This window comes from Maylandia zebra, linkage group LG16, assembly GCF_041146795.1.
Source record: "Maylandia zebra isolate NMK-2024a linkage group LG16, Mzebra_GT3a, whole genome shotgun sequence".
Lineage (NCBI taxonomy): Eukaryota > Metazoa > Chordata > Actinopteri > Cichliformes > Cichlidae > Maylandia > Maylandia zebra.
Genome location: NC_135182.1, coordinates 14,744,945 through 14,771,903, shown reverse-complemented (window position 1 = coordinate 14,771,903; position 26,959 = coordinate 14,744,945). Strand labels below are relative to the sequence as shown.

Genomic DNA, 26,959 nt, shown 5'->3' with positions numbered 1-26,959 from the left:
GAGCCTTGAGTTTACTAAATAAGTCTACATGTGGTATGTAGACTAACAATGCAGATTCCCCAAGGGTTTCTGCAGGGCTTTCCACAGAGAAAACCAGGGTTTGCCTCTCCTTGCTATACATTGCCTCAACCCTTGAACTGAAAGACGTGTTTACTTTCTTGGCAATAATTTGGACCTGTTTATTGTGTGTGTTGAACTTTGGCCTAGGCTTGATCTTGCCTCTATTACTTTTTGTATATTTTGTAGCCAGATTTGAAGGCATAGAAGCTGCGAGGAAGGAAGGCATTGAGCAGGTGATAAAGCGCCACCATCCCAGGAGGACTCCCAGTACTCACTTAAACAGTTTGCAGCTGAGTGTGCTGCAGCTGCAAAACACATCAGCGTCTTTAAACCCGAGGCCACAGTTTTCAGTTGGTAACGGATGTTATTATGATGCTAAAATGGACTAAATGATTAGAAAAACAAAGAATGAAGGAAGAAAACCAAAACTGTACCAGATACTCAGGTTGACGTAATTCTTGTTGATTATGCTAATTTGATAGAGTTACGCTGTTCAGCTCTCCCGTCTGGTTAGTCTCCTCCTCCTTTGGCATTTCAACACAGGAAAAGAAATAGCGGAGGGGGGGGGGCTGTAGTGCTAATTGGCAAACAATATAAGCTAACACCCTAATCTAAGGTGATAAACATGGAACAGTTATATGTATGCATTGTCCCTTTGAGCATATGACATGAACATGTTAGGATGAAAGTATTTTAGCTAACTTGAGAATTTAACCCAAAGGACTAAAGTGTACAGCCTCATAGGGCTGTTTTAAATAATCCTTTTTAGATCATGTGCATTCCTTTCCTGCATCTGTAGTGCTCACTGATGATGTATTGATGAGAAAGCCACATCAGTTGTAAAGTGAAAACATGATAGCTCTAAGAGTGGTTTTGGGTAAAGTCTATGAAGAGTTTGTGATTCTGAACTGAAATGGACAGATGAGAGCATTGATGTCCCTTGTATGTTGAACATGTGTGTGCGGTTAATGCTGAGATGCTGTCATCCCAGTAATAAACCATAGAAAATACGCACAGTCTTAAAGCATGTTCTGATAGCTGAGGTTGGAACAGCCAGATTGCTGCAATGGCATAGTGACGTGAAGATGTAATCGTCCTTTGACACATACTGTTGTGCAAAGTGGTGATACGATGTGTGTTGAATCTTCTGTATTAAATTATGGCTAAAACAAGTCATCTGTTGAGCATATGGCACCTGGTGGAGCTACTTTTCCAGGGAAACGAGGGGGGAAAAAAAGTGAGGGGTGCCGATTTTTAGCCAGGCCGTGTGGTTTTCTTGGCCTGGAGCATATACTTTGAGAAGAAACAGAGTGAGATTGAAAGATAGTTGAAGAGGATTTGAAGTAAGAGTGGAAATTCTCGTTTAAATATTTAGGCATCTGCAAAGCAAGAAGCAAAGAAAAAAAAGACTGGACTGGGAAAGAGATGAAAGGGACAAGCGTATCACCATGTGCCTTATGTTGTTTACCCAGGGGATAAATGCAAGATTTAACTCAGCTCAAACCTATTTAAGCCAAACTCAAAGAAGCTGAAGTGCAGTCAGGAATGCAAAGAAGGGCAATAGAAACCTGTGCATTTTAGACAAACTATATCTTTGGAATACATAATTCAGCAGTTGGACAGATACCCAGCACGTTAAACATCCCTAGTTTGAGACCAGCCAGAGACAGAAAACCCATCCTCAGGGAGTCTGAAACTGGTGTTCTCCTAGTGCCTGGATAAATGGCAGGGTTGCGTCAAGAACCAGCATAAAATCTGTGTTAAATCAAATATCTGGCTCTATCCGATGTGATTCACCACTGGGATTTAAGAGTAGAGCAAATTTTGATGCTGTAAAATGCTACAAAATCAGAAGATTTTACAAGGTAGATTTTAGCATTTAGCCTAAAAGCAGACAGAAACACCTAACCGATTATCAAAATGGTTAAGTATTCTTTTAACTGACAAATAGAGCCTAAAAGCAAGGGTAGGAAGTGAACCAGACAATAACCAGTGTTTCCCACACAGACTTTAGTTGGACAGTGTATCCAGGTATTTTAATTCCTGGCCAAGAACATTTGGTGATTCAGACTCATAATTTCCATCACGTCATTCCCTGCCAACTGGCTTGCTGACCCGTCTCACTGTTGTCGTGGCCCTCCACCATCATTCGCCTACTTCTCCAGAGTGTGATCCTGCAGATGAATGAGCTCAAGCTCCACCGTCTCACAAAGGCTGCAGATCAGAACAAGGACTACAAGCACTAGCTGCTCCCCATGACAGCGGAATTTGGAGACTTGACCAGGGCGCGAGGGACTCACTGGAGAGGCAGCTAGCTATTTTGCTCCTTTTTATGGTCTCCTTCTTTTAAGATCATTCTTTTAAGACAGCGTAGGTGTGTGTTCAGTCGGATTATGCTTTAGATTATTTAATAAAGAATGATGTTTTAGATATTTAGAAAGGAGAGCGGGCAAAGAGATGAAAGAACCTGTATGTTATGAACACTCAGGAATAAATGCGTCACACGGGGCTACAGACACACCACAGACATGCCATGTACTCATGTATTAATCATCATTAGGCCAAGATGAACCACATACTCTTTAAGTGAATATGTTTTTAGCTTTCCACATTGTGTTTGAAGAGAGAGAATTCTAGTGAACTTAATCGCTCTACTGGTATGACTATTTTTGGTCTTTAATTGCATATATGCCTGTGGTGGATCAGTAAAAGCCTTTTTTCAGTTTGGCATGCAGAAGCAGACAACTAGTCTCCTTCCAAGGCTGCAAGCCCAGTGCGGGTCCAGTCTCTACATAGCTAGATTACAGAGTGGACGCTGGAGGTACATGAACCAAGACAACCGGGAACTTCGACAAAACGACCTTTAAATTGCATGGGAGAACCAGTCACCACCTTTATGTTAGACCTAGCTTCACCCGTAGGCCACATCTAAATACGGTCTCTATTTGGTAAGGGAACATTTCTACCCACCAACAAACCCTCAGCACATTTCCTTACTTTAGAAGAAACCTTTAGCCTATACTGTGTTGTGCTGTTGAATGGGACATGAGAGCGCCAATTTAGCCTCTACATGTAATTGCAAGTGAGTGCATGTTTATGTGTTTACAAGGGGGAGTGAGCTGAGCCAGGTTGGCCACAAAGTCTAACCAAGTCCAGAACGTAATGGACTGTGTCTGAGTGGAGTAACTCCTAAGTACTGTCTTAAGGTCATATGTGTGTATATATAAATGCTGAGATGGAGCAGCCACTCACTCTGCCATGAAGAGCTTTACAGACCAACATAGACTAAAAGAATTTAAGCCTTCACAAGTGTACATCAGAGCTCAGGTCCGTCCCATCAGGTCTTATTCCAATGTACTGAAATACTTTAATCCCTTAGCCTTTCCTAGCTTGCTGTAACATTCCCTTCCTGAAAGGAATTGGTGGATATTTTTATAAGCCTAGCCTCAATATAGGCCAGCATGGGAGTATAAATATAAAATATCAGTGTTGTCTTTGCTTGGGCATACATTTACATGTGTTGGGTTTGCTGCACAAACCTCTCTCTGTCCTGCCTCAGCAGAGTGGTAAGGCTGTTGCTCTTGTGGATCAAAGCCCTGTGGCTTTTCTCTTGTTCCTCCAGCCTGTGCAGAGCCTCAGAGTGAGAGAGGGTAACCTCCTGAAGCTGCTTCATCATCTGTTTTGAGGAATGCTCGTGGGCTTCCACCAAGTGTTTGAGCTAAGAGGGGGGGAAGGGAAAACAAAATGGGCATGAAGAGTAAAACTTTAGTTTACCTTGACTTGCTGAGAGTTAACCACAGGGAGAAAGCTCTCTCCTGTTGCTGTTCTGAAACCAAGACCGAATCCACAAGACAATCATCCGTGCTTACAAAATGCAACATAGTATGTAAATCTGATGAGTAAAGCTGTTATTATGTAAAAGCAACAAGAATTATTCTGCCCACATTATAATAATAGGCATTTTTGATGAGCTTCTTCCAAGATTTTTGCTGCCACCCAGTCCACTTTGCTGTGGTAGAAATTAATTGAAAAAGTGCTCACTTACAGATTTTGTAACCATGGCAGAAGGATGGATTCAAAACATGCAACACCTGTACTGCAATTTAACAAATGTGTGCAATGATGCAGCAGTAATAGACACTCTTTTGTCAGACTGTAATGCATCCATCTCATTAAATTTGATTATCTCCTCCAGATGGTGTCTACATTCTTTCTGTTGGCAGTTAGTACCTCAGCATTAGGTCTTTCATACACATCCTGTAAGTGGTCCTGCTGGGCCCAGAGGGAGTCTCTCCGCAGGGCATGAAGCACCATCTTCTGTCTGCTGAAACCATAGTGGGTCCTCAGTAGACCTGAATCTGTCTGCTCTGATTTCAAAACAGGAATTACCTCATCCCTCGCCTGGTTCAACAAACACAGCAGAAAAACAGTGGCTTTAATTTCAGTTTCTTCTCATGAGTTCACAAGAGCTAGAGTGAACTACAAAATAAATGCAAATCCAATATGAAGTAAATCATCCTACCTGTAGTTCCCCCTCCAAAATGCTGAGCAGAAACAGCAAGTCATCACAGGACAGGCCTTCTCTTGTGTGTCTTCCCTTCCACCTCTCTCTCTTCTTTGGCATATTGTCCTTTTCAATTATGATTATCAGAGCCTGGTTAGGTTAAAAGACAGCCGTTTAGGTATTTCTTTATACAACCTCGAAGATGGGAAGAAATGTTGCTGCTTTTACCAATGGGGTATGTGAAGTCTGTCGTGGAGCTGGAAAAGCTGAGAAATGGGAAATGATTGGAGGTGACAGCTGAACATTGGTGAAAAAGAAAAATACATGCTTGGCATGAAAGAAGTTAAACAAGGTCATGAGTTGTTTTTACAGTACAAGTGGTTATTGTGTTGCTTTTGTAAGTGATGCAGATCATATAAGCTTTGATGAGCTAATCCAAAGTCAAAGGGGTCTCTTGTCATAACAGTTAGTGTTACTGAAATAGATAGGCCTGCGCCTGGCATTACTTTGCGTGCAGCTTATGTCATCTCATAGTCTTACTCTTAGCACATTTACAGCAACTGCTGTTAGTTTGGCTGATAAAATGGACTAAATGTTTCCATAAAGTAGGACAGTGATTACTGACCATATATCTAGATACTGTGTGTGTGCGCGTCCGTGTGCGCGTGTGTGTTATTAAAGCTAATCACATAAGTTAAACATTGTTTGCCGGCCAACTTTCTGTATGTTCTCACCCGAGACACAGAAAGCAATCAGGTTCATATTAGTGAAAGATGATGTCATCTCGCTACTCTTCAGCTCTGCTTTTCAGGCCCAAGTTCTGCCTTCACTTAAAGGAAGGTGTCCACATTGAAGTATTTTTCTCTTGCCCTTGGTCTGGAAACAGAGTGAGTGACAATCTCAAACTCTCCCCCCTCCTCTTGATGCCTTCTCTGTATCAATTAGGAAGACAGATGAAGCTGTCTGGGCTGTCGATGCATTTCTTTTGTACTTCCCTTGACATTTAGCTACAGAAAAGGACAATAAAACCTCAGCACAGCTGTTTGGGAGTGTAGATAAAAATTGGAAAGCTGAGTGCTGCAATAAACACGACTACAAAGTAGAGCTAGGCGATATATCGAGTTTTTAAAAAATATCGATATATTTTTATACGAGATATAAGATGTGACAATATCCTTTATATCGATATAGTCTATGTTACGTTATAATTATACTTGTGGAGCCACAAGTTTGCCTCTCTTTCGTCCACTTTCGTCTTTACGCAACGTTACTCGGCCTCGCCTCTCCTTCACTGAACACAACTCACCCTCCTCCCCCATCGCTTCACCTGCAGGAAGCGACAAGATGGACACGGCAAATCTCCGTTAACGAGTTACTGCGCATCGCCCCGTGCGTGGGGCTGGACGGCGTCAACGTGTTAGCTAGCTAACCATGCTAACGAGCTAACCACGCTAACGCCATGCAGCCCAGAGGGGCTGCACGGACTAAAATCCTTTCATTTTCTCAAAAGTTGACAGCGCGCCTTATGTATGAATTCTGGTTGTGCTTGATGGCCGCGAACCGATTTTATGTGGAACACGGCGCTCAGCAATCTGTCAAAAAATGTTTTAGTACGACTTTGGTAAGCTACGGAGCTGCACCGCTTGATGGATTGTCGGAGCATTACGGCTGAGCCTCGCGGAGTGATACGTACTGTGCTTCAACGTAATATTACCCTACTGTGTATAAGGACCATAAATGGCACCTGTTAAGAGACGTGGTTGCGAAGCGGATTTCAAACTCCAGGCTGTCAGTCACGCAGTACAAGTTGGGAACAGAGCATCTGTGAAATCTGTCTTTGTTATTGTGCTCAGCATCTTTTAGTTTACATTTTGACTGCACAATTGTGAGCTTTTTGTTATGCACAAAAACAACATTGTTTTCTTTTATTTATGGAGCATTATTATTTAATAAATGCTCATAATTTATTTATTTATTTATTTATTTATTTTATTTTTTTTTTGGAGGCATTTCTTTATTTTGTGATATTTGTTTACTTTTCAGTCATGTGACCACACAGTCATCAGTTACAGTGGCAACCAGCAAATGTTTACGTTGTCAATAAGTTCACAACAAATTAAGTGTTTCATAAACTGTGTTTTAACAATGACACTCGTGTTACTGTAATTTACAGACCAGTTATTTCACTAATTCAGAAGAAAAACTGCTTCTCTTCATGATGGACTGTGTCAAACACACGCTGTTGTTCTCAGCCTGATATTTTTATTAAAGTTTTTGCATCGACTTTTACAAAAGACAAATTGAACAATATGCCGTTTTCTTTTTAAAGAACATAAAGCAATATAAGACATACACTCCCACCTCATAATTATAGCAGTACCAGTGGGTGTACAAACAGAAAAAGGAAAAAATCCAATCTAATAATACTAGTAACAAACCCTAGGGTACAAGACAACAGTTCCTGAGTGTACAAGGGAGATGTGGAGAGTATCCAAAACCCCCACCTCCACACAGACACATAAAAACCAAAACACACAAACAAAAAAGAAAAAAAAAAAAAAAAAAAAAAACCCCACACATAATAAATGGTCAACTTAGTTATAGGGATAAATCAATTCTGTTAGAGAAAAGAAATATGTATAAAGTAGTTAAATAAATACCATCATAGAACGCAGGCACAATAGAATCCATATACTTAAACTTAGGCCTCTTACTTGAACATAAGATAAGAAAAAATAAAATACGATAGAGTCTGAGCTGGCTAATTGGGAGCATTGCGAGACCGCAAAGTCTGAACATGATCAAAAAAGGGTTGCCAGGTCTTAAAAAATTTGGCCGTAGACCCGCGCAGGGTGAATTTAATCTTTTCAAGTTTGCTAAAATGCAGAACGTCTCTGATCCAGATTTCCCAGGATGGGGCAGAAGGGGACTTCCAACATAGCAATATTCTGCGTCTTGCCAATAAGGTGAGAAATGCGACCAGATCCGCTTGAGGCGTCGGCAAGGCAACTGAATCAGGAAGAACCCCAAACAAAGCAGTTAAGGGCACAGGTTGGAGGGTTAGCTGAATGATCTTAGATAAAATCAAGAAAATATTAATCCAGTATTGTTTGAGGGATGAACATGACCAAAACATATGCATTAAAGAGGCAGGTGTTTGATGACAACGGTCGCAGTCAGGGCTAAGATTGGGATATATTTGAGCTAGTCTGGCCTTAGTCCAATGTACACGGTGCAGAATCTTACATTGAATCAGCCCATGTTTGGCACAGAATGAGGAGCCATGGACCCGGTAAAGAATTTTATCCCAAGAGTCATCCTGGATCACACACCCCAGATCCTGCTCCCATGCCAATTTAATAGCCGAGATTGAAGAGTTGCCAAAGGAACATATTCTCCCATACAAACAGGAGATCAGGCCCTGTAATGAGGGCGGAGGCAATAGAAGGTTATCAAAGTCATGATAAGAAGGTCTAGATGGGAACTGAAAGGATTTCTCCTTAACAAAACTCCGGATTTGTAAATAGCGAAAAAAGTGACTTTTTGGAAGGCCAAATTTCAATGAGAGCTGTTCAAAGGAGGCAAATGTATTCTGAATGTACAGATCAGAAAAAGACCTGATACCCAAAGAGGCCCACAAATAAAAAGCACCATCAGCTAACGAAGGCTGAAAAGAGGGATTTTTCAAGATGGGTGATTGAAGGGGAAAAAAGGTCAACTTAAAATAACGACGAAATTGATACCATATTTTCAAGGTAACTTTGACAATAGAGTTATTATAAGAGCCTGTACTCGAAGGCTGCTTTTGGGCATAAATCAGGGCTGGTAAAGAGGCTGAGACACAGGAAGAAGTCTCCAAACTGAGCCAGGCCGGGGCATTATTCGTGTCTTCCCCCTGTAGCCAATACCTGAGAATACGAATATTACATGCCCAATAATAGAACATAAAGTTTGGTAAAGCCATCCCCCCCATCTTTTTCGGTCTTTGAAGATATGTCTTGCGTATTCTGGGTGTTTTTTTGTTCCAGATAAACCCAGACAGAATCTTGTCTAATTTAACAAAAAAGGAAATTAATTTATTTTTGAGTAAATTTTATGTACATCTGCTCTATGTTAATAAAAGTGCCTGTGTGACATCTGGGACACAGCTTTGACTAAGAACTCTCTTTTTGTTCTTTCTTTATGGCTTTAAAAAAATATATCGAGATATATATCTTATATCGCCATCCAGCTAAAAAATATCGAGATATGAATTTTGGGTCATATCGCCCAGCCCTACTACAAAGTTATCATATCCTATTATAATTTGATATTATTTGTCCTGAGGCCCAGATTTGAATGATGGAAGGAATTGAGTTTGTGCACTAAAGGGAAAGTTTATAACTCATCTTGAATAGGTTCAGATAAATGCAGAGGGTCTGATGTGAGTTAGTGAGCTTTGGCACATATTTTCTATGATGGCCTGGGGTCTGTGTTCCTTGGACATGAGCATTAACATATTTCTTGTTCCTTTTGCCGTCCCGTCCTACGGTGCTTTTAATGTGTGCAAGTCGAGTCATGACACGTGCTGCTGTTTCCTTGCCCTTGGCACTCAATTGATTAATAGCGATGGGGCCGGAACGCCTCACTTGCTCTCTCTTGCTCTCACTCTCTTGCTTTCTCACACACACACACACTTACACACACACACGGACACGAGCCAGGCTGTGCTTTCTTTAGTGCCCACACAGTGTCTAGACCAGCACATGCTTACTGATGTCTAAGCACACTCGCACACAATGCCAGGCATGTGAAAATACCTCGGTACTTCAGTTGTGGCTCAGAGCCAAAGTCAGCCTTAATAATGGTTGCCAGGTCTGCCCTGTTGAGGACAGTCCGCTGGCAGGCAAGTTGGCAGCCTCACATGTGGCTGTGCCTCTGTTTGTTTATCCGAACACCACCGGGGGCAACATGCCTGCACCCCTCCTGCCCACTCCTTTCTACCCAAGAGGGCACTGGCTGCCCTCACAATAGACCAGTACCATTTCCTAAAATTAATCTTATTCACAACACCTTGTCCTGGCCACAAGTGGTCACAGGCAGATACAGGCAGTATCTTTGCAGCTAATTTGTCCACAGACCAAAAACAATGACCGTTCACCTGTTCCTTGGTATTATCCAACCAGCTGTGTAATTGGCCTCCAAACTAGAGCTGCATTCACACATGCGGCACAGCCCTGGACTGTTCTAGACATTACCTTGCCGAGGCGAGAAGGAAAACGAGCGAAAGCATGTTCCATTCATGTGTTAAAAATTCCTTAAGGGTGAGGTTTGTCACATATATGCCACTTTTAATGAAGCTTTGAGTGGACTGCTTTAACTTTATTTCAGACACACAGTTTAGTTATTTTTTTTAGCACATCTTTTGAGATTCTGGACATTCATCTTCTTTCCATTTATCTGGAGGCAATTTGTCATGTCTGTCTCATGCCTGTACCCTGATCATTTTTCAGTAAAAGTCACAGGTATTTGTTTGTTGGATTAAAAATATGGTTTTCGGTGTTAAGATTCATTACTGCCCCATTTCTGTATATGGAGAGGGGTTTGTTACCCAGACCGAGGATGAGTGCTGCATGAGAAGCAACAAATTGTCTGTTCTCTAACCTTTTCTCTGGCTGGTGACTCTTAACTTAAGTTGCTTTAGTGGTCACAGTTAAAAACATCCATTTTTACCCTGCACAGTCATATTGAGCAGCTAGTTTTACAGACAGCTCTTTTATAATGGAACCCTACATGGCTACAGTTTTTGGCAATACAACCTGGTCCGTAGCCCCCGGGTAATTTAATTTTGACGCCCTTGCTTCAGCTGCTCACTCTCACCAGTTAGCTCACATCCATTTTATATCCACCTGTCATGGGAGGCTGGATCAGTCTGAGTGCTGGAGTCCTCTTTGGCCTTCAGTTTTCAGGGTCAAGCTGGCACAGCACTCTATAATTCATATTCGGTATGGTTGGTGTGTGTTTTGGCTAGAGCACAGTACTTCAAGAGTGGTATAACTGAGAAATTATACATTTTGCAAGCCAGCTAGATGGAGGGGTGCGGAGTGCTGAAGAGTCTGTAAATCAGTTTCGTCACAAGTAATGCAACTGTTGTGCTTTATGATTATGAGTGTGGTTAGGCTACATATGCTAAATGTTTTAAGCATGAAGGGCGTTTAATGTTTTGTTTTGTGACTGATTTGAATTACTGTTAATTTAAAATGCTTTTGGACATAAGCCTTATCATAGTTCTTCACTTTTATATACATTTTGTGCCATTTGATATCACATACCTATCTGACTGCATTTAAGTCAGTTTAATTATTGTGATGCTGGTCAACTAAAGTGAGAGAGTGTAGTAGACCCTTCTAGGGCCATGAGGTAATGCAGCACTGTGCTGCGAGTTCACATTTTACACTTACTATCCTAAATAATGTTAATGGTGTTAGTCTTCTTTCCAAATCGTTGTTTTGAGTTGTGTTGCTTTATGGTTTAGCTTTTGTGGGTGGTCTTCTTACATAACAGTAAACGATCAATAAATCAAATGGTAACCATAATTGCGGAGAGCAAAACAACAGCCATTTAGTAGCCAGTGGTTTCATAAAATACAGTGTACATTATTTAGTTGTGACGTAAACCGTGTCCTTCTGGAGTCATTTTTGTTCAACGAGACTCTGTGGTAGTGCAGGATTGTTCAGACAGACAGACAGCCCCCTACCCTCATTCTGAGATCAGATGCTAGATTCCTCGTGCACCAAATCAGTATTTTATTAATATATATGGTGATTATTAATATCGAATAAATGTAAAGATCGCCCTTGTGATACCGGCCACTGAGGTATCTAGAAGCAATAAATGATTTTTAACTAAGTACAGTACCAGTATAGGTTGCAGTATGTGGTCCTGGTTCAAAAGAGGTTTTCTCATTTGGTTCTCGTAAAAGCTTAAAAGCTTTGCCTTATTTACATACCCTTCCTATCTCTGATTAGCAATATCCTCTGGAGCTACAATCACTCTCTGCCAGCCAGGACTGGCTTCACTGAAACACGTGCACGTTGGTCTTTCAGAATAACTTTGAACATTAAACTACACAGATCAGTCAGTCAATTGCTAGCACTGAAAATGAAGCCTCGCTGACATGAGGTAATTAAACATTTTTCATGACTGACCACTCTTCTAGGACAAGAGACAGTAGAGGTCAGAGTAAAGACTCTTTAATGAATTAGACACTTGATTTTTTTTTTTCTGTAATTGAGTCAGATAAGACATGACAGTGATCGTTCCTACACACACAAACACACATATCCCACATACTGGTGACCGAGTTCTCTTAACATTAAGGCTGGTTTTATGTAAAGGTCAAGTCGAGCTGCCTTGAATGCTGGTGAACATCTGTTCCCTCTGAAGGCAATAAATACCAGATTGTGTGTGGGTGTAGCTGTTCTTTCATTTACTGATCCAGATTTCGTGAGCTGGGGGGGGGGGGTTGTGAAGCATGTCTTGCTTTGTAGACCTAAACAACTGTAAAAATTTCTGGAGAATTTATCTTTGTCAACCTCACTGTGCACCCATTACTGCTCCTCCTGGCGATATTTAATTCCTGCCACTGACAAAAGGTTAAATGTACTAACAAACCCCTTCGAGACATATGTCCACATGTTTTAGTTAGTTCTACAATCCAATCTTTTACTTGCAAACAAAATGTCAGCGTGTACCCAAACGTTCGAGTGTTGGGATAATGCACTGATTGAACAGGCCAGAAGTGTTTGAGGCAGAACACCAGTCCCTGTTCGGTATTTGCTGTCTTTGACCAGTCCACTTCATTTTTAGCCTTCTGTCTAAAGTCCCCATTGATTTAATGGTAACATATATTTAAATTGTGGCTTTAAAGAGGAAGTTGTTGGCTTTCAAAACCAATAACTGCTGTGCCCGCTCACCCACCGAACCACACAACTCCCAACACCTAACAAGCAGCCTTGAAATAACTTATTGATCACTTCAACATGTCCCGAATTGATTTCATGGAAAGTGTCTTATTGTTTTTATAGAAACATGAACATTACAAGAAAATTGCCCCAAAGTGTCTTTGGTGGTGGGGATGGAAGTTCTACTGTGTAATGGAAGTATTGGGTTTGGAGTATGGTGAAAAGAGTAAATACTTTGGATTATGAAGAGGGATCAGACAAAGTGCTGTTTTTATTCAAACATATAAAAACTGAGCATTTTAAACTGAGCATTTCTGGGTTCATGGCCAACTCGGTTTTATGCAGTTCTGTTGGCGGGGTGCTTTACTTGAGTAACAGTAATTCTGGGTGCCATTTGTCTGGAATTGAAACAATCAACTGTTTCCTGGAGCTAGTCAATTGATCCTCAGCCAGCGCCATTGACCACCCTTTAAGACCAGTCATCCATATTGATCGGGCATTAAAGATTACCAGGCAGCCCCATTTCCCCTGCATGTGATTCTGCTCCACAGGCATTAGCTTTCACTGATCTCTGGTTATGTGAGCTGTAACCTTACTGTGCTCCATTCATCTGAAAGCATGCGTTTTAATCGTTACTCCGTCATATTGTTTGACTGTGGCAAGAAGGCAATTGAGAGTTGGGGGTTCCTCAAGATAATTACCTCTTTCAGATGATGATTGAGACTGAGAGGGGTTTTTTTTCTCCTCACTCATTTTATAGGAAGTTTTATATTCAATAATCATTTTTGTACTGATCTGGTGTAGATGGAAGTGGCCTCACAGTCTCCCTTCATTCACTGAGTTCACTTGAGGTATATATTCCTTTCCAGGATCTTTTCTTGAACTGAGTTTAAGAATTTCATGTGACCATGAAATTAATTTATGTAGACCACTAAATTTTATGTCCGACATCTTTTTCTAAGTTGTTTCATTTGGAAACAATCTATGAATTCAATATTACTCCTAACTTTTTCCTAACATTTGACGAACTCATCTGCACCGTAAATGACAAGTTTTGACACCTCAATGTATATCAATAAAGACCTTGTTTGACAACTATTGGAACAGGTTCCAGGTTTTTCCAAGGGTATCCCTAATAACTAACAGACTTAAAAACTCCTTTGTCCCACACGCCATCAAACTGTTTAACTCCTCTCTGGAGGGGAGAGGGAAGGGAAACAGGAGGACAAAGGAGGGGGGAACAACTAAGCTGTAGTGCCTCTTCACCTCACTGTACAATACCTTGTGCAATACTCTTTGTAAATAGTCAACAGTGCAATAGACTCAATACTTGAAATGTGCAATTCACTTGTATTTTTATTTTTTATTCCTATTTATTCTATTTATCCCCTTCGTATATTTTATTTATATTGTCTCTGTATTTATATGTGTGTGTATGTATGTATGTGTATGTATGTATATATATATATATATATATATATATATATATATATATATATATATATATATAAAAACAATTCTGTAACTGTAACTTCGGTCGTTGCTGTGCTTTTTTTGGAAATCGAATTTCCCAGAGGAACCCACCCGAGGGATTAATAAAGTTCTATCTTATCTTATCTTAATAAACTGTATAGTCAGAGATCACCCTCACTAAATTTTGATACACACCCAGTCATTTTGTTCTGAAAGCAGGCCTGAAATATGACAGAAACAGCTCCGTTTAAAAAAGAGAAATAAGGGTTACCTATAGTAAGCATTCAAAGGGGGAAAGAGTTAAGGTACTGAATTAAGTTTTTTTTTAGTGTAGTCTGTGAAAACCAGTGCACTATAAAGATGGGAAATATTACCTAAACACTTTGAGTGCTCTGAAGAAGCTAGCTAATTCTCAACTTTCTGATAACAACCTCAACATGTCCTTGTGTTAGCTGTCATACTTCATCTTGCATTTCATTAAGGATGAATTGAAATGTAGAAATGTCATCATGCGAAAGAAAAAAATGTTAAAGCGATAAATACGAGAGAGAGAGAGAAAATGTTAAAAGTACAGGATGAGCCAGAACAGAAATTACTGCATGGTTGGCTTTTTGTAAATACAAATGTTTGTTGGATTAGGAAATTGTTTTTTCTTTTTAGTTTTTTGTATAGGTTTTTTTTTTTTCATGAATATGTCAGAACTATTTTGCTCATTTATGGGTTTGGTTAACTTCTAGCATCGATAATAAGTAGCTACATTTTTTAAGTAAATTTAAGCACATAAATCCTGTTTGTGGACGGCGCAAATATTCGGAAATAATAGCAATTGAAAAGCAATATAATTACAAGATTTGTTTTCACAAGATGAACAAAATTTGAAAAGTTTGAAAATGTTCATCATCAGTTCCTGAAGCAGAAACAAATATGCACGCATAATTTTCTGAATGACTTTGACCAGCGACAAAATTATTGAAAACATGGTCAGGGCATCTCCACAAGTGCTACCAAAATTAATACAACTGATGACAGAGGCTCAAGGTTTCAAAATATGTGTAGGAAGAGAAGGCTGGCTGTGATATAAAGGTCACACAGAGCATCATAGTTTTCACCCACAGAATGCACAGAGTACTCTTGTTGGCTGTCACCAACCACCTCAGTTGCTTTAAGTGGACATGCAAGTGTCAGATTTGAACAATATAATGATCTACGTGATGTTTTGCTGAAGACCTTGGGTCATGTTACTTTGACATACATCTCCCACATGAAAATTGTAGGCCATGAACTAGTCTTCATGGTGACGGTATATCCTGTTTGTTTTGACATAACAAAGAATTCAAGAAGTTGACTCAGCTTCCACATCCCTCAGATCTCAGTTCGATCACACCATCTTGAGGCTCTGTCCTAGTACTTACAAGGATCTTCTGCTAAAGTCCTGGCAGCTGATACTTGAGGACATTATCAGAGGTCTTATGGTATCCATGCCTCGGTGGATCGGGGGTATTTCAGTGGCACAAGGGGGACCTACTTAAGCTGCAGCTGGTTTCAATGGTGTGTTTTGTAGCTCAGTTTAGCTGCCGTGCTTTAGGGCTCAGTAGTTATTACATTCACCTTAGACATGAAGCCAGGAAGAGATACAAACCAGTCTCAGGTGACCACAAGCTAGTGTACTTCTAGTCCCCCTCCTAACTAACCCAGTGCCAGATTCAGATTGCTGTTAGCTGTACCAAAAGGAAGTAAAGCACTTACTTGTTATGGGACAGGTAGAGCGTCCCCTTTTCATATATAGGCCTGGATTTTGCTGTAATTATGGTCCATTTACATCCAGCATCTTGTCATAAAGGCTTCCTTGCCTCTGTAATTAACCTTGCCTTTAATTGTCTTTCCCCTCATCCTCCGGCATTGTCCTTACAACCGTCCAGTGCAAGTGTGAGAACAGGGTGAGAGCCAAGAAGAGTAGGATGGGGAATGATTGGCTTGGTCCATTAATAGTGGGAGTGGTCTTTCAGATGGAGGAGTGCATTGCTGGACAGATGAATGCACAAAACAAGGATGAATGAAGGTCTTGTGAGGGATAACATGTAAATGGGTGTGGTGTTTGAATGATTGAGAGAGACCCTTGAGAGAAAGGGAGAGCAAGATGGATCAATGATGCCGTGTAGAGTTTCCTTTTTAAAGGATCCTTGAAAATATTTAGTTGTATTTAAAACACACACACAGTAGTGAGGAAGGAGTTAATGGTAACCACTGCAAAATTGATTGTAAAATGGGAAATCAGAGAACAAGGCAGAAAATTTGGTCAACTGTTCGCATGCGGTGTGCCTTTTGTCAGTTCTCGTGGCCCGGAGCAGAAACCCGCTGTGGCAGATCAGAGACATGCTCAAGTGTCTCAGCCGTATTATATGAGCATATCCACACGCCCCTTCTTTCATTTCAGCTTCAAAGAGCATTGTAGCTCCGAATTGGTAAAAGTTGTAATGCTTAAAAATCTGTAACCTTGGCAACAAATTCAATGTGTTTTCTGTAAATGCCTCATTATAAAAGCCTCCCAGCAGCAATGAAGAGAATGAACAGTCAACATAAATGTATATATCAAGTAAAGAAAATATACATTGGATAGCAAGCTCTGTTATTTCCTTTGAATCCTTTACATATGTGAAGCACCTTGAACCCAGTAGAAGATGACAAGATGCAAGTACATATACTGGTTAGTGCTGGAAAATGCTGACCATAGTTCCACAAACTGTCCAATGAAAAATCACTTTGAGGTCAGCTTACATACACACCAGAGTTCTCGTTTTCACGTTAATGGTAAAAGGAGTTTTGATGGTAATGATCAGGATTTGGCAGAGGTAGCATGTGCCTTATTTATTATCCACACAGTCCGAGCGATGTGAAGTTTTCAGTAATGAAACACTGCCATGTAAAAGCTTTGGCTCAAAAAAAGTCTTCGATATTACAGAGCCACAGGAAGAAGTGCAATGGCACCAGTGTGATAAAACAGCACATTTAGGATAGACACTGCAGGAAAATGCTCTGATTTACTACTGATTTCACTCCAACAGCTGTTTTAAAGGCTTTTCACCAAGAAACCAGAAATGCCAAAAGATCTAAGCGTGACCCGTAGCATGAGATGTGAGGAATGCACAGAGAAGTGGTAGCAACAGGGAGGCTAAATATAACCAGATGCGTTGTTTGAGATCTGCTGCATTGTTGTTACCTCAGGTAGCATTTAGATGTGTAGTTCTGACTGAAACGTGCACTCGCAGCCACATCTGATGAATAACCCAAAGACTTGAACACACTTTGCAGATCACTGGCCCAAGGATCAAACTAAACAAGCGTGGTGTTGGCCCTTCTTAGCAATTTTCTTCTTGCCATAGTGTGCACAGTTACAAATTAACCCATAAAACCAAAACTTGTAAAGAGCAATTTGCAAATCCTTCGCATTAAATGTGCCCATTTTACTCTGCTGACAGTGTCTCTCCTGTTCCTCACCTGAACTAAATATAGTTTGAGGTGTGGACGCATTTGCTCTTTTGCCAGTTTAATGAGGAAATTCTCCCTCTGTTTCCCAGATGCATCTGAGGTGGAGGAGGAGGAGACGGAACAAAAGAAAAAGCCAGCAGAAAAAACAAAGACTAAACCAGAGAAGAGGAAGATTGTAACAGAGAAGCCTGCTAAAGCCAAGAAGAAGAAAAATAATGAGCAGGTTGTTATGTCCTTTCTCTACAAAGGCTGCCTATTTGATGTTTTTACAGTTTTTACAGTGTGTAAGAAAATGTATCATATTAATAGGGCAAAAGACTGAGCCTGTCCTTGTCATTTTGTAGTCAACCAGTTCACAGGCACAAATGGTCATTTCAACAGTCATTGGCAAGGAAGAAGAAAGAAGTCAGGATAGATGAATGGAACACCTTCAAAATAAATGTCCACCACATACTTATACATACACCCTCATTCTTTGAGACAGTGAATAAACCAGAGTGTTAAAAACAATTATCATAGTAACTGATGACGGAAATTGAAATCCTTTGATTTTTTTCCTAGCATTTGGACATTTTGATGTACTTTTACTGTAATATAATATAATTTGACACATTTAAATTTTATTATAAAATGTGCTCTTTACATCGGAGGATTATTAGGTTTTATTTTAATTTGTATTTAGAATTTCAAATGTTCATTAACATAAATTGCCTGAATTGTGTTTTCTGCATGTACTGTTGTCACAGAACGAGCAGATGATCCCTCCAAGGAAGGAGACTCAGGATGAAAAGTCTGCTAAACCCCCCAAAAAGAGGAAGGTGGGAGTGGCGACACCTGGTGTTGCAAATATCAACTACAACAGTGTGCACTGGCTAAAGTGGCGCTATCATTTGGCTGCTTCTGGGGTTCTTACTTGTGTGTTTGTTTGTTTTGTTTTTGTTTTAGAAAAAGAAAACAATAACAGATGTCTTGGCCACCTCTGAGCCAAAACCAGGCTGTCCAGCTGACCTGCAGGATCTGGTTACGCAGTACTTTAAAGACAAGCGGTCTGTAATCGAGCAGGAGGAGCTCAAAGTGCAGGGTGAGTCAAGGCAAATCACCCTAAGCTTGCACATTCAGTCGATATCTGCTGAAATGTTGACTCACAGAGATCAGCGTGTCCTCTCCCATCCTCCAGACTCCTTTTTCCTGTCCAGTAATGACTTGACACACACCCTCTCTTCTTATCTAAAACAGAGTGAGTGCCGTTGCAAACTTTGACCAAGTCTTCCATTAGATTCCACTTATAAACACCCATCACTTTAATTGCTCTGTTTTCCTCTTAGTTGCTCCCAAGTGGGCAAAGATTCAAAAGCAGCACACGGAAAAAAGTTCTGTGGTTCTGCTTGTCGTCTGCAGCTCTGCTCTCCGAACCATCGAGCTCATTAAGTAAGTGACAGACCACTGATGTTTGTCGTGTTTCTCCAGTTACCACTTTCAAATTAACGTGACGGGAATGTTTGTGTCATCCACAGGCAGCTGACTAGTTTCAAGGGTGAAGCCAAAGCTGTGAAGCTTTTTGCGAAACATATCAAGGTAGTGGAGATGACTGTTAATCACAGGCGGTGTGTAGATTGTGAACTGTGAATGATTTCATAGAATGATTGTCTGTGTCATTTTTTTTTTTGCATAGATAGAAGAGCAGGTGAAGCTGCTGCAGAAAGGCATCTACCACATAGGAGTGGGGACACCAGGGAGGATCAGCGCTCTCGTTGAGAGAGGTGTGTGTTTGTGATCGGCCTCTTTCGTTTAACTTCAAAGCTTTTGAAGTCTTCTCACTCTGATTTGGTTCCCCAGAGGGTTTGAGCTTGCAGGCATTGAGATACCTGGTTCTGGACTGGAACTGGAGGGACCAGAAGCTCAGAAGGATGGTGGACATTCCTGAGGTGAGCTACTGCCCCCTGCTGGGCTAGAAAAATGTGTTTTTATTGCTGTTACTCCACTTTGACTTGGAGCTTCTTTTTCTTTTGTTTATAATAATTAACATGCAGATTTTCCCTGATCATTGTTTCTCTGATCTCACCGTAAAGCTGCGCTTAAGATTGGAAACGTATTTCTTTAGTTAATTAACAAAGAAAAAGAAAAGAGATCACCTGAAAAAATTTGTCTTTTTTTTTTTTAAGTAAAAAAAAAAAAGAAATGCTAAGATTGAAAAAATATTGATGTCAAAAAGTGACATTTTTATGTATCAGCACGTTACTCAAATTTGAAATCAAATGTTGTAATAATTTGAATAACTGGATTCCTGATTTTTATGATCTGTAAGTAATAATCATCAACATTAAAACAGAAAAACCTTTAAATATTTCACTCCTGTGTAAAAGTTAACTTTTAAAATACATTATGAAGAAAATTAGTTTAATTATTTGTGATGCACTTTTTTTATTTTAGATTTGGCTTGTTGTCTACAAGAAAGGAGGAAGAAATTAGTGGAGATCTTTTAATTGAACATATACTTTATGAACGTGGGATGTTTTAAACCATTATGACTTTTTTCCAGCGGTTAACCCTTTAAAAACTGGACATATTTGTTTAGTCGTAGATTCTGAAGCCTGGCTAATTTGACTTTAGTTTTGTTTTCCTAGAATTCCCGTCTCCGGCAAAAACAGTGTTAAAATGTGAATCGTTTCAAATATTTCCATTATTTTAAATATCCTAAACATTTATCCTGAATTAATATTTTGACCTTCCATTATTTTGTGTGTGCAATGCACTGGGTGTATGCTGTAAGCTGATGACACTGTGGAGGTGGCACAGAGCGTGGGTTAAGGAGCAAGAAAATGGCTGTGGGGGGACTTCCATAGCTGTGTTGTCTGCTCTTCTCACCTGATCCATTTGATACTTTTGGTTAACTAATAGAAGTCACAGATGCTCCTGGTTATAAGTGATGTTTATGCAAAGTTTCATTCAGATTGATGCACCTGTTAAAGAGGTGAGGTGGTACAAGTTGACATATAGATATGCATATGCTACAATTATTATAGTAAGAAAAGACTTTACATTGAAATTCAGTTCATTTTGATTTCATTTACATGGCACCAAATCCAGCAACTGTCGCCTCAAGGAGAACCTACAATATTAGATAGAAGGAGCTAAAAGTTATTCAATATTGAACCCTATTTGCATTGCAGAGTAATCTTTTTGGAGAGGATCTTTTAGTTTTTCGTTCCCTTTTAATTTCACTTCATATTTGCCTCTTTTTTTTCAGATCAAACAGGATCTTATGAAGCTGTTGGAGAGTGGCGTCTTGGCTCGCTGTAAGGAAGACAAAGTCAAAATTGGACTATTTTAACTGACTGCTTGACATTTAAAGGGACTTTGTCTTCACTATTCCTTGTGCTGATCCTGTCACGAGCTTTTAATATTTCCAGAGCCTGTGTGAAATGTACGGCATTGTTTGTTCACTTTTGTGACCAACACAATGTCAGGGAGTGTGATGAATGAATAAACAGACTTCAAATTAAAGCCACATCCTTTTTTTGTTTACTCTGACCTTGGAAAGTCCCCCCGACTGACAATGTGAGGTCATGAGTTTACTTAAACCACCGGGGAGCCCCATTCAGCATCCTACAGATAGAAAGGGGCCCAGAACCACCCCGATATCTCCTGCAGCCAGTGACGATATAAAATCCTGTTCTGTACAAGTCTGTGTGTTGTAGGACAGAAGTACACAATCTTGTGGTAAATTGGAAGTAACAGAAAGAGGTAGTTGAGTAAAGAATTGCGGTTAATAAGTAACAGGACACAACGGTCGCCCCCACGATGCAAAGCCTGCTGGGAAAATCCCTTGGCAAGCAGAGGGGTGTGTGAGTGTGTGTGCAGAGAGATATCGCTGAAATAAAAAACAGGAAGACAAGAGGAGGGCTGGTTTACACGCAATTTTTGAGTCTCCAGCTGTCAATCAAGTTCTTCTTCTGAAGCCAAAGCTCTCGCTCTCATGGGGAAGGTGAAAGGCAAGCCCGGGCCCTTGGCTCGGAGACCCGACAACTCTGCTTTCAAACAGCAGCGGTTACCTGCCTGGTCTCCAATGCTAACTGCTAACACCGTGCTGCCTTTTTTCTACTTTATGGCTTTGATGTGTCTGCTGTTGGGAGTATGGCTGCTTCTCACTGTGCAGAACACCCAGGAAATGAAGGTGAGTGAAAACCACATTTGCTTCTAAACACTCACTTTCAGTTCTAGAAATTTGATGGCGTAAGAGCGCTATGCATTTGTCTTTGTTCATGTCAGAGAGGCCCAATGCCTCTGTGTGCAATAAAAACAGGGTGTGACAACATCAGGAAAGGTCGAAGGTTATGTTTGAAAAAGTTTAAGATCAAGTTCACTATCAGCACTTTCCTCTCTCTCTCGTTGTCTTTTCAGCTGGACTACACAGAGGCTGAAACCTGCAACAAGTGTTTTGAAATGCGTAAAAATGTGAGCAACGCAAACAAGCCCTGCACCTGCACAGTCAATTTTAGGATCGACAAACCATTTAAGGTAAGAACCTCTCGGCACAGAGTGACAACATAATCCTAACTTGAGGGCCACTTATAATCTTACTCCAGAGGCCTCAGTAGCACACGCTAAGTATGGCACAAAGCTCTGAAACAGCTTGGAAGCGGGTCTCGTGTGAAGATTATTACTCTCACACTCTGTATCTAACAGGCCCCACTGTCAGTGCTTGCGTTTGTTGTCTGTGCTTTGAAGCTTAAAGCTTAAATTCATCTTAGGATTTGTGGTTCTACACTCATCCACTTGACGATGTGAATGTGTGTGTGTGTCCCAGGGAGATGTCTTTTTCTATTACGGACTCCGTAACTTTCATCAGAACCTTCGCAGATACATGGACTCCAGAGATGATGGGCAGACGGTTGGAAGGAAGAAAAATTTAAAGGTATCATCGTCATGTCATCAGAAATGCTGACAATGCCAAGAAATAAGTATTTGCCCTCTTCCTCATATCTTATTTTTCTCCATATTTGTCACGCATGCATGTTTCAGATCAAATATCATCTGTGAAAAAGTAATTGCCCCCTGAAACCTAATCAATGGTGACGCCACCGTTGGCAGCAGGAACTGTAGTCAAGTTTTTGTATCTGGCGTTGAGTGTTTCACATCACTGGATGAATTTTGAACCACTTGTTTTTTGCAGAATTGTTTTGATTCAGCCTCACTCGAGGGTTTTCTAGCATGAATGGCCCGTTTAAGGTCATGCCTTAAGTGTGGATTTTGATTAGGCCACTCCAAAACATTCATTTAAATGTATCTGGAGTCATTCAGAGGTGACTTTCGGAAGTTTCGGATCATTGTCCTGCTGCATAACCAAGTATGCTGGAGCTTTAGTGATCGCAGAACATTTTCCTTCGGGGTTTTCTGGTAGAGAGCAGAATTCATGTTTTCATCAACTACAGCATTTCACCATTGTCCTGAAGCAGCAAAGCAGCTGCAGACCAGCAGGCAACCACCACCATGTTTGACTGTTGGTGTGATCTTTTATGAAACGTGTTAGTTTTACACCAGATGTAACGGGACTCAAACCTTCCAAAAAGTTCAACTTTTGTCTCGTCAGTCCACAGAGTATTTTCCCAAAAGTTCTGGGGATCTTCAAGACGATTTTTGGCAAATGTGTTCTTTTTAGTCATCAGTGGTTTTCTTCTTGGACTCTAAGAGTATTAATTCCATACTTGTTTATGTGGGGGAAAAGCACATCATTTCTCCTTTTATTTTATTTTTTTAAATCAGCTGCATCTTGATGGGCGCAGTTGAAAGAAGTTGAAGTTATTTTGGGTGTGAAGAGTACTGCCTGTATATAAAACTGACAGCGTGCACTGGGCAGTACCTGCTGTTTTATTTCAGTGGTCAACTTCATTTGACTCTGAGACAAAATAAGATGTTAAGTTACATGAAGTTTCTCCCCAGTGTGATGCATAAAGCTGCTGGGTCACCTTATGCATGGAGTGACAGTTCTGAATAAAGAGATGGATCCGTCTAACTCCAGAGGTTAAAGAAGAGGCTGGGCAGCATTAGGAGATGCTCATCTCCTCCCACAACACGGCTTCTCTGAGATGTTCAGCCCCAAAGAGCCGTTATAGAAACAGGACCACACTAATCATGCAGAAACTTTGACTTGTATGGTCACTAAAGCTAAGTCATGTCATCTGTTGTACTTGGTTTGTGAAGATAAAAAAACAGAAGTACGGATGAGCCACACCCCTGATAATGCTGGGTGATTAGTGGAAGCAGCGCTTTCATGTTGTTGGCGGAGTTAAAATTAACCTTCGGTAGTTGAATCTATGACAACAGACCTTATTTTAGTGTGTTTCATGTGTTTCGGGACCACATGCATGAATCTTCAGCTACCAGACATGCGTTGTAGTGTTTAAAGCTGAAGAAGCTTGAATTTTACTTGAATGCTCGACTTGATTAAATATCACATCTTCCCTAGGACCCAAGTTCATATTGTGAGCCATTTTTGAAAGATCCCAGCGGACGCCCGATTGCTCCCTGTGGCGCTGTGGCCAACAGCATCTTCAACGGTAAACACAACTCAAAACACACTGCATCAGTTAGCTGCTCTACCCTTCCTGTCACTCTTAACTTGCATGTGTTTTCCCAGACTCCTTCGTCCTGTGGTATCATCATCCCAACGGCAGAGGTGAGGTTCCTTTGATGCGGGAAGGCCTCACGTGGTACACGGACAAATACATCAAGTTCCGCAACCCAACGACTGACAACTTGACTCTAGCTGAAGTGTTTGAAGGTAAAGGAGGAATTTTTTTTCTTTCCTCAGAAATCATTTTGTGTCACATTTTAAATGTTTTCCCCACAGGAACGGCGCCACCTCCATACTGGCAGAAGCCCGTGTACAAGCTCGATCCCTCCAATCCCATGAACAACGGTTTTATCAATGACGATTTCATTGTATGGATGAGGGAGGCAGCTTTCCCCAACTTCAAGAAACTTTATGGAATCTTATTCCGAAACGACAACCCCTTCACGAAGGGGCTTCCAGCAGGCAATTACAGCATCGATATAACCTACAGTATCCTTTCACTGTGTTAGAGGCATCTTAACTCCCAAATGCACTTTCCCTCCATCTTTTGTTATTCAATTTAAACATGCTTCTCTTTGATCAGATATTTTTGGCCTTGACCTCCTGCTCTTTCAGACTTTCCCGTGCAGTATTTTCGAGGCAGAAAGGAAGTGGTGCTGACAACGGTGACCTGGTTTGGAGGTCAGAACCATTTCCTGCCTATTGCTTACCTCATAACCAGCAGCCTGATCCTCCTGACAGCTGTCGTCCTCACGGTGGTCTGGTGGAAGTTTGGAAAAGATGGGAAGAACATGAAGGAGTGAAGAAGAAGAGGTGCTTCAGGAAACTAATGAGAGGAATGCTGGGAAAAACTTACAAGCAGATTAAAAGAGATTATTGCTGGGTTGATTTGAAGTTTTGTTTTGTTTTTTTTAAGAAACAAAAAGCTAAGTGCTAAACATTTGTGAGTAAATGATGGATGGGGAAAATGGTTTAAATAGGAATGTTGTTTTCGATTTTGCGGCAGCACGTGAAGGAAAACTGCTTTCTTTTTCAGATCCACGCGTGTGACGGGTTTATCGTGGTGCTGCTGTGTTTACACATCTGAGCTGTGTTTACTTGATTTTTACTTGCTGAAGTTTGCTTTTATAATACACACCATTTCTCATGTACTGTTAATATGTATAAATATTTATTAGAATTCTTACATTAACAAAAGCACAGATCCAACTTTTATTTTCCTAATGCAAAGTGTATTCTTGCATCCTTGTGTGCAAAAACTGTCAAAGTGCCACATCTTAAAATTGAATAAAGGATTGTAATTAAAACGACCTGTTGAATCAAGTGTTGTTTCTGTCTTGGCTATAGCTACTTCACACCACACCATCATTTGACAGTACTAAGAATCTGCAGCCTAGCTAAATGCAAACATTTACAGGTTCAGTTGTTAGCATATTGCTGTACCAAGTTACCTTCAGACTAGAGCTGGGCGATAGAACGATAACGATATGTATCGCGATATAACTTTTACTCGATAGAGAAATTAAGCTATCGCGATAGACCTCGCCGCTCTTGTCCTTTTTTTTTTTTTTTTTTTTTTAAAAGGTCAGCCAATCCAAATTAAGTAGCGCAGAGCCGAACCAATCACAGCCGCAGCGTCACGTCGCGTGACTTGTTACATACAGCACAAGTGCCAAGCCGCACGTGTGTTTGTTTGGGAAGCAGCCAGCGGGTAATGGAGGAAATGAGTGTGCCGACTAGAAAAATCAACCGAGCGTGACCGAAGAGAAAACAGATGATGGTTCCAATGCCGGAGAGATTGTCGAATGGAAGAGCCATAGAAGTTCCGTAGTGTGAAGGTATTTCGGCTATTTCAAGTCTGACAAAAAACAGAGTAGCGTGCACTGTAAATTGTGCCGAAAGCAAGTCTGGAAATACAATAAACTGGTGCATGCGTCACACTGTGCGCCACGTTATTGTTTCGGTGAAATGAATTTCTACAATACTGTTACTGTTAATTCTACTCTCTGCAGTGTTTAAATGCTTACATATACACACAGTTACTGTCCCTCCACACTTAACGACTCGGTTCTGCTTCTATGCCCCAGCTTTGTTTACTTTTTCCCACCGAGGCTTCTAGACTTCTGATTGGCCAACATTTCTTCACGGTTAAGAATCTAGCGCCACCTGCTGCTTTGGCATGTTCATAGCAGCGTTTTCCTTCATTTCTGCCTTTATGTGTGGACGGGATTATTTTTTAAAACGAAAACGGAAAATCTCCGTTTTCAAAAATACCCGTGTACGTGTGGACGTAGCCTCAGTCTCTGACTGGAAGCGCTAATTCGTCATTCGGCTTTTGTCAGACTAAAGTAACTGTTAAAACTGTTTGAAAAGCTCAGCTATACAACAAGGAGAGGTTGAGAATTTCCTTTTAGTTCTCAGTTTATTTGATATTGACAAAAGTTAGTCAGTTTTGTCTGTTCTTCTGTAAAACAAACTAAGATTTATTTTTAGAATTAATATGTTGTTTCTAAGTGGAATTGACAATTTAGTCTGTTTCGTTTGTTCTATTTTGAAACTTAAACGCTTTAGCGGCTGCCTTTTGTGTAGTTTGCAATATTTGCCTTTATTTATCTGAAAAAGTCTCATGTTCCTTAAGTACATCTACCCTGTTGAACTTATTATGGGAAATATTTAAATAAAAACAAGCTGCTGATTATTTCACATTTTACTTGTGAGCAACAGCACATTTAAATCTTACAAATATAGTTATTTGGCTTATATCGTGATAGATATCGCCTGAAATGAAAAAAACATATCGTGATATGAAAAAATCTCATATCGCCCAGCTCTACTTCAGACTTACAAATTGAGACTACAAGCATGGGCAGGTTGAAAAAAAGTGGGTGTAATTTTGCAGTTTTTGTCAAACGTACTGAA

At 40.5% G+C, this 26,959-nt stretch overlaps 3 protein-coding genes across 4 annotated transcripts in view; 2 read left to right on the top strand and 1 right to left on the bottom strand.

Moving 5' to 3' along the window:
• The window catches only part of cmss1 (cms1 ribosomal small subunit homolog), a 31,971-nt gene extending 11,001 nt beyond the window's left edge, over positions 1–20,970 (top strand). The window contains exons 2-10 of the mRNA XM_024805431.2: positions 17,556–17,689; positions 18,213–18,284; positions 18,412–18,547; positions 18,644–18,703; positions 18,792–18,894; positions 18,981–19,041; positions 19,139–19,226; positions 19,303–19,391; positions 20,714–20,970. Of these exons, the coding sequence (XP_024661199.1) occupies positions 17,556–17,689; positions 18,213–18,284; positions 18,412–18,547; positions 18,644–18,703; positions 18,792–18,894; positions 18,981–19,041; positions 19,139–19,226; positions 19,303–19,391; positions 20,714–20,797 (827 nt within the window). The 3' untranslated portion in view covers positions 20,798–20,970. The remainder of the gene's footprint in view (positions 1–17,555; positions 17,690–18,212; positions 18,285–18,411; positions 18,548–18,643; positions 18,704–18,791; positions 18,895–18,980; positions 19,042–19,138; positions 19,227–19,302; positions 19,392–20,713) is intronic.
• On the bottom strand, positions 3,560–15,905 carry LOC143412926 (filamin A-interacting protein 1-like). 2 transcript variants are annotated; one of them, XM_076874801.1, is made up of 5 exons: positions 5,395–5,633; positions 4,793–4,830; positions 4,583–4,714; positions 4,291–4,461; positions 3,560–3,778 (listed from the first exon to the last, which is right to left on the bottom strand). In XM_076874801.1, the coding sequence occupies exons 3-5, from the start codon at positions 4,682–4,684 to the stop codon at positions 3,572–3,574; spliced, it is 480 nt and encodes a 159-aa protein (XP_076730916.1). In that variant the 5' UTR covers positions 4,685–4,714; positions 4,793–4,830; positions 5,395–5,633; the 3' UTR covers positions 3,560–3,571. The 2 variants fall into 2 exon arrangements, with proteins under 2 accessions (XP_076730916.1, XP_076730917.1); XM_076874802.1 differs by lacking the exons at positions 4,793–4,830; positions 5,395–5,633 and adding an exon at positions 15,727–15,905.
• A 135-nt stretch (positions 20,971–21,105) lies between the features above and the next one.
• Positions 21,106–25,350, top strand: tmem30c (transmembrane protein 30C). The gene is made up of 7 exons (XM_024805430.2): positions 21,106–21,640; positions 21,868–21,984; positions 22,274–22,381; positions 23,933–24,023; positions 24,104–24,247; positions 24,317–24,529; positions 24,656–25,350. The coding sequence occupies exons 1-7, from the start codon at positions 21,443–21,445 to the stop codon at positions 24,841–24,843; spliced, it is 1,059 nt and encodes a 352-aa protein (XP_024661198.2). The 5' UTR covers positions 21,106–21,442; the 3' UTR covers positions 24,844–25,350.
• The last annotated feature ends 1,609 nt before the right edge of the window (positions 25,351–26,959 follow it).